The sequence below is a fragment of the Selaginella moellendorffii genome, unplaced genomic scaffold (assembly GCF_000143415.4).
Source record: "Selaginella moellendorffii unplaced genomic scaffold, v1.0 SELMOscaffold_16, whole genome shotgun sequence".
Lineage (NCBI taxonomy): Eukaryota > Viridiplantae > Streptophyta > Lycopodiopsida > Selaginellales > Selaginellaceae > Selaginella > Selaginella moellendorffii.
In genome coordinates this window covers 1,398,078-1,404,286 of record NW_003314277.1, presented here as the reverse complement: position 1 = coordinate 1,404,286, position 6,209 = coordinate 1,398,078, and the positions used below count along the sequence as shown (strand labels likewise).

The 6,209-nt window shown below is 52.2% G+C and overlaps 1 protein-coding gene and 1 pseudogene across 2 annotated transcripts; one reads left to right on the top strand and one right to left on the bottom strand.

Moving 5' to 3' along the window:
- The first annotated feature begins 2,501 nt into the window (after nucleotides 1–2,501).
- LOC9641829 (serine/arginine repetitive matrix protein 1) lies at nucleotides 2,502–5,500 on the top strand. 2 transcript variants are annotated; one of them, XM_024675945.1, is made up of 5 exons: nucleotides 2,502–4,762; nucleotides 4,816–4,921; nucleotides 4,971–5,182; nucleotides 5,228–5,285; nucleotides 5,338–5,500. In XM_024675945.1, the coding sequence occupies exons 1-3, from the start codon at nucleotides 3,051–3,053 to the stop codon at nucleotides 5,121–5,123; spliced, it is 1,971 nt and encodes a 656-aa protein (XP_024531713.1). In that variant the 5' UTR covers nucleotides 2,502–3,050; the 3' UTR covers nucleotides 5,124–5,182; nucleotides 5,228–5,285; nucleotides 5,338–5,500. The 2 variants fall into 2 exon arrangements, with proteins under 2 accessions (XP_024531713.1, XP_024531714.1); XM_024675946.1 differs by lacking the exons at nucleotides 4,971–5,182; nucleotides 5,228–5,285; nucleotides 5,338–5,500 and having other exon boundaries at nucleotides 2,502–4,732; nucleotides 4,773–4,920.
- The window catches only part of LOC9641828, a 2,052-nt pseudogene continuing 1,299 nt past the window's right edge, over nucleotides 5,457–6,209 (bottom strand).

The following is a 6,209-nucleotide window of genomic DNA, read 5'->3' as shown; positions in this document are numbered from 1 at the left end:
CTTGCCTGTGGCTCGGTTCATAAGCTTCTTATGCCTCGTTGATGATCGCCCTTGACAGCTTGTCAAGGGTGTCGTCATCCTCCAAATTTTCATAGAGCTCAGGCACGCCATGCTTGAACAGAATCTCATTCAAACATTAAACAAGACACCATTTGTCTTGTGAACAGAATCTCATAGTACCGACTCTATTGCTGTCCCCATACTCGGTGACCAAAAGATCACTCGTCCCTGTGCGACTCCTTGTCTTCGTGAAACGGCACAGCACGAGATTCTCTCCGTGCCCCCCGCTCTTGTCAATTTGATGCACGTTGATTGCGTCAGTCTGCATGTTCATGTTCTTGAACCTGCACGAAAATACTACAAGAATGGTTACCTGTCATAGGGTGGTGACCCAGCGACTTGCCTGATTTCAACTTAAACTCCATCTCGGGGGAAACTGCAAACCTCGAGAATTATATTCCCACGCCCTCGGCACCAGCTCAAACATAGATGGCCACCCAGCCGCTTGGTGAGTTTCTCGTATTTGCTCTCTAGTCCAGCCTCGAGGTACTTCAGGAAATCAAGGAAGTCCTAATTTCTCCAACACATCCTCGCTCCCACCATATCCTGAAATCTATCGCCCCCACGGCAGCGTCGTTCGCAAGCTTCTTCCTGCGGGTGCCAAAAGAGTCCAATTAGACACAAGTGTGGAGGTCTTTGCCGCCACTGGGGAATCCCGCTGGTCAGGAGGCTCTAGAATTATTTTGTGTTACATTCTAGCGTATTATCGACTGAAATCGCCGTACTTCAACAAAACAAAAGTAGGTAGAAAAAGCCTTATGTAGCTCACCGAAATCTGGATTTAGCCGTTCACAACTTGTATGCATGAGCTCTGTGTGGTCCAGAGGAGACGGGTGAGAATTGTTCCTTTTCAGGCAGTCAAATTTTTACATAGCATTTGTGGTTTCCCGTCCCACTGCTCAGGATCATTGTCCAAGCTAGCGGCAAAGAAACAAGGTGGTATTGTCCTTTTCCTCGAAGAGCGCCGGAGCCCCGACGCGTGATCTACAGCTACTTTTTTGGAACATCAGCAGCTTCCCTCATACCAGGGCTTTCTGATAGCACTAGCCGAGCCATGGGAACATCAACAAAGCAGGGTCTTGGATCTCCCAGGCTTCGTACAGCGCATGGAACTAGAAAGCAACCCAGATCCACCGAGGCCATGGAGGCATCGCGGTATACACGAGCAGCGGTTTCCAAACAATAGCAGGGCGAAGAAAACCACTTCCTAGCGATCTGGATCTAGGACTTGCTGTTAGTGATCTGCTATTTCCCTGCAGACGTCGTACGTTTTGACGAAACACCATCACAGATACTTGAATGTTTCAATTGGTAAGTTTTGAAAACTTTCAGTGTTTACAAAAAGTGTTTTTCAAAAATCAGCTTGTGCCACAAATGTCAAGCCTGCTCCTTCCGAACCCGCTGCCACTAGTCCCACGCTTGGAAAATTCAAGTTCACAGTTCACAGTCTAAAGTAAAGGAAACATACTGACTAGTTCATTCTCATTGCATATTTACTCCCACTCTTTCATCTTCATATTCTTCATGTTTTCTTTACTAAAGCCCAACATTGGCATCATCCGTAAAGTACAGCCAGTATCGGCTTGAAGCTGCGGCCCATGTTTTGGGTTTATGTACGTTGACTTTGTTCGCTTGCTGATTCTCATCGCTTATGCATCCCAGGAGCCGAATCCAATGGGTGGCGCTCCTTGTGGACCATGGAGCCGGCGGCAAGGGCGGCGCAGCTCTGACTGCTATGGCCGCCGCTGTGACATGCCTGCTGGCGCTCGCCTCCAAAAAGCACTGCGCCACCTTCTTCCCGTCGGCTGGGCCGCAGCGCCGCCGCCTCCGCCTGGTTTGAGCAGCAGATCCAGCATTGCTTCGCAGCGGTAGTGGCAGCAGCCAGTTGCCTCATCTCGGACCACAGTGCTCGGTTCTTGTCAGGTGGAGCTCCTAGGAATGAGACTGCCAGCGATGATTTCAAATTCTCCAAATTCGTTCATGACTATGATAACTGTTCAACAAGTTCATTATAAGTGCATTGTCACCACTGAGTTTTGATGTTTACACCAGGGAGGTTCCTCACTCCATCGGGTGATTCGCGGGCCTGGGAGGCAGGATCCTCCCATGCATCTTGCACTGTTCTTGAGAAAGGCTCTTGGATTCGAGGAAACATTTGTTAATTCGAGGATCATCAAGAGCACCACCGACAAAGAAAGTAATTGTTCTTCTTACACGTTTATAAGGAGCAAAGCAAGCCGTTTTCTTGTTCTGCACGTAACCTAGCAGGATAGAGAGACAAGGCACCCTGAGGTCCTGGGTTCGAATCTTATGCTTCTTGGCGTCAAAGGAAAACACGTAAAAACAAAAACAGTAAAACTCTTGTGCATTGACAATTAGTCTAAAACAATGAGCAAAGTATAGTATCCATCACCATGTACAAAATATTCGATCATTACTCTATCATTACTTTACCGTATGTGCATGCAGGAGTAAAAAATGACTCCCCAAAAATTCAGTCTCCTCTGGGCTTTCAACCTGACCCCCAGGGCTTTTAAAACTAGAAGATTGGGTTGTCGTCTTGTTTGCTTCATTGCGCCGCCCTGTTCTTGCGAGTCTTGCTTTCAGTCGTCTCTAGATCTTTCTTCTCGCGTAGAGGGTCTTGGTAGATCCTAGAGTTGCCCCTCAGCAATGCCGCGGCCAGCCAAGGATGAATTGCTGCGCTGCGGATTCATGGGAAGAGAAAGAAAGGGGCAAAATCGACCGCGTCAGGCATTGCGGGAATCGCTTTGGTGTAGAGGCTCTTTTGATCTACATCCACTTGAACGCCCCGCAAACAAAAGAGACGAGAGAACGAATTCACGCATTCGTTCTTTCTCCTGTGTTCTTGGTTCGCTCTTTTGTCGGTCACGCCCTCGGGATTCGAGCCCGCGACCTGTGGAACCTTAACGGCCATTCCTGACCTAATGAAAGCAAATTAAAAGAATTTTTGGGAGGGAAGAAGGGCGGCGATGGAGGAGCGTCCTTGCTCCTCGTCGGAGGAGCTCCTGCCCCGCCCACTCACAAGGCTGCGCACGCGCTTCCCATCGCCGCCGCCATCGCCGCTGCTGTTGCCGCTAGCTCCATCGCCGCCACCGGAATCTCCCACGCGGCTCGCAGCTCCACTGGCAATGTGGGAGAGGGAAGAGCTCGGGGGCGCGTTCAGCGATGGATCTCTCCCCCAGCCTGGGAGCGTGGAGAGCTCGCTGCCGCGATTAGGTCAATTGCTGGGCGTGCAGAGGATTAGGGCTTGCGAGGAGGCGGGAGCGATCCTCCCCGCCGCGATCCGGCGCGTGTCGTGGGGCGATCACAGGCGCGAGCTCTTTGCTTGCGAGGATTCTCCGGGCAAGGTGTGTTCGCGCTTCCTCCCCATTTGCTGCCCTTCCTCCTCGCCATCGCCATCTTCTTCCCCAAGAAATGCCGCCACTGGAAGAGAAGAATGCGATGGCAGCAAGGAACCCGGATGGACATGGAAGGCCGCCAACGATCCAGACGAGGTGGCTCTCGCCAATCTTTTCTCGCGGGAGGAGGAAGAACACGAGAGCCAAGGCGGCGGCGATGGCGGCAATGACTCGGCGGTCTCGGTGTGTAGCAGCGGCGGGGGATGGAAGGCCGACTTTTCCAGCCACTTCAAATCCAATTCCTCCTCCAGTCCCGCCGTCCCACCGCTCGCCAGGATCACCAGCGCCACCTCGTCGCCATCTTCAACCAGCTCGCCGCTACTCCCTCGAGCCGCGACGTCCTCCTCGCCCAAGAAATCCCCCAAGGTCGTCCCCGCCGCCGCTACTTCTCCAAAGAAGACAGAGTCTCCTTCCGCCATGCCGGGACCTCCAAACATCCGGTCCGCCATCCCAACTCCTCGCAGCGCTACTCAAGCAATGCCGCGCGACCAGAGCTCCTCCAAGCACATGAAGAACGCCGCCGCTGCCTCCGCCTCCCCGGACACTGCCACCGACAAGAGCTCCGACGGTGCGTGCTCCGAGCACCGGATCATGGACTGTAGCTGCTGCGGTCGAAAGGACAAGAGCCACCTTTCCATCCAAGCCGGCGTAGAGAGGGAGCTCCACGTCGAGGGGCCGGTTCGCAAGAGGCTGCCGACAACGACGCTGCTAACCGGGCCCCCGGGAAGAAAGCCACCTATGCGGTTCGGCCTCGGCCCAGCCAAGTCGGAGTTTCTCAACCGAGCCGCTGCCATGAACAACGCCGCGGCCAAGGCCCGGTTTACCGTCCTGCCTGTTGTGACTTTGTCCAAGGCGAGCAAGCAACAAGCTCCGCAGCCACGCCGGGAGCGCCCGCTGCGCTCCAGTAGATTGAATCCGGAATTTAAAGGTGGCTGGGCTCCGAAGTGCTCGTCGGTTTTGCCAAGGCCGCATAGTTGTCAGAGCCATCGCAGCCATGACCGCAGCCATGACCACAGCCACAGCCACGGCAGATCTGTTCCAAGTCCTCCAGAGCTGGACCTTGCCACCCCGTCACTCAACTCCACGGCCCGTTTGATGGAGAGGCTGGAGGAAGCCAAGCGGGAGAAGTTTGATCCGAGAGCCGTGCTCGAGCAGCAGCAGCAGCAGCAGCAGCTCCACCAGCACCAATACCACCACGATCACGATCACGGGCATTGTTCCGATGCAAAGCTCGCCGAGAGGTACAAGGACCTGTGCAAGATATCAGATGGTTCATCTCCAAGGTACGAAGTTCTGCTTTGCATGTAGTGAGAACTTGTCTCTCTCCTGGAAGTAGCCATCCGAGAGTTCCAAGGAAACACAGAAGGGAGCGTGTATCGTCTTTGAATTTCAAGAAGCCCGAGATGTCAGATCTCTGGGTTCCCTCTGAACAGTGCCCCCAGGTTTGGTGCTAATTCGTTTACTTGTTCCACACTCTCGATTTTTCGCCAGGTCTGTTCGACTGCACCAATTCGGATAGAGCCACCTTACTGGTTAAATGCGGACAAAGCAGCACGGGATGCCAGCGCCAAAGAAGCCGAGCGAGAAGTGTTCCAAAGCTCTCGCAATGCCATGTCTCTATATGGATTCCCATGTCTGTTTTAAGCGACCATCAGTTTTGCCGGAGAGAGGACATCGAAAGGAAGTTTATACTGACCTTCAAGGTAGACTGATTTGTGTTTGGTGTCTGATATGCTTTTGATGCTCAGGCGCGAAGAGTGACAAGGTCCTTCCACACACGATGACGATCATCTCCGGGCTTGCGAGGTACGAATGGATGTTCGTAGAAATGGCTTTACTCCTTGTTTCTATTTGTCAGCTGGCTCCCTCCTGCAAGAAGTTTCACGGTGCAAATTAAAAAAAGAAAAAGAATGAGGAAACAAACCTCCGAATGGCCCAGCTCCGCACCAAAAGAAAGAGTCGATAAACTGGCCTCCGTTGACACAAAAAGAAAATGCTTTATTGAAAGTACCTTACTTTTACATGGAGCCAGTTTCTGTAACTTTGCTAGCAGGAACACGCTGCCTGCGCTCCACATACGTAGATGGAAACCATCCCGCTTTGCCTTTACATTCTCCTTCTGACCAGCCAGTGGTAGAAACCTGCAAAAGAAAAACGTTCATTCATTCAATGACTTTGGCTCGTCACCCACCTGCCGGACAACAACGTAGTCTCCCAGGTTGAGCGTTAGTTCGTTCTCTCCTTCCGCGTCAAAGGGATGCAACACCTCGGCCAGGAAATACATGGATTTTTCCAATGCGTTTCCAATGCCGCTGCTCGAAAAGGTTCCGTTTGGCTTGTTATCATCGTACGAAGGAGTATAGTTGTCCGCTGTGAGCGGCAGTGCTTCGCTACGTTGACGCTCCAAAACCATCTGTAACAATTTCGGAACGTTCTCACAGAATTAATCTGCTGTCCTGGTAAGATACTGTATAAAAACCTGTGCGTAAAGCTGATCAAGTATCTCCGCCAGACGTATGTGATAGTTGCGTTCTGCTTCAATCTGTGCATGCAACAAAACTAGTATCATCAAGTAAAGATGTAGTGAAGTGACACTTACCATAGAGATCAAGCGCTGCAGTGTTAGACGCTGTTGTTGCGCTTCTACTGCTGTCATTGCAGCCGCTGCCTCCTTTCCAAAACGGCCATCGCCGAGGTCAGCTCTTGCATTCTTGCTTCTGCCATTTGTAG

Bases quoted from the DNA above. Each gene is read 5' to 3' on its own strand.
- LOC9641829 (XM_024675945.1), top strand. From the start codon at position 3,051: ATGGAGGAGCGTCCTTGCTCCTCGTCGGAGGAGCTCCTGCCCCGCCCA. The intron at 4,763-4,815 runs GTACGAAGTTCT...TCCTGGAAGTAG, and splicing joins TCAGATGGTTCATCTCCAAG to CCATCCGAGAGTTCCAAGGA. The intron at 4,922-4,970 runs GTTTGGTGCTAA...ATTTTTCGCCAG, and splicing joins CCTCTGAACAGTGCCCCCAG to GTCTGTTCGACTGCACCAAT.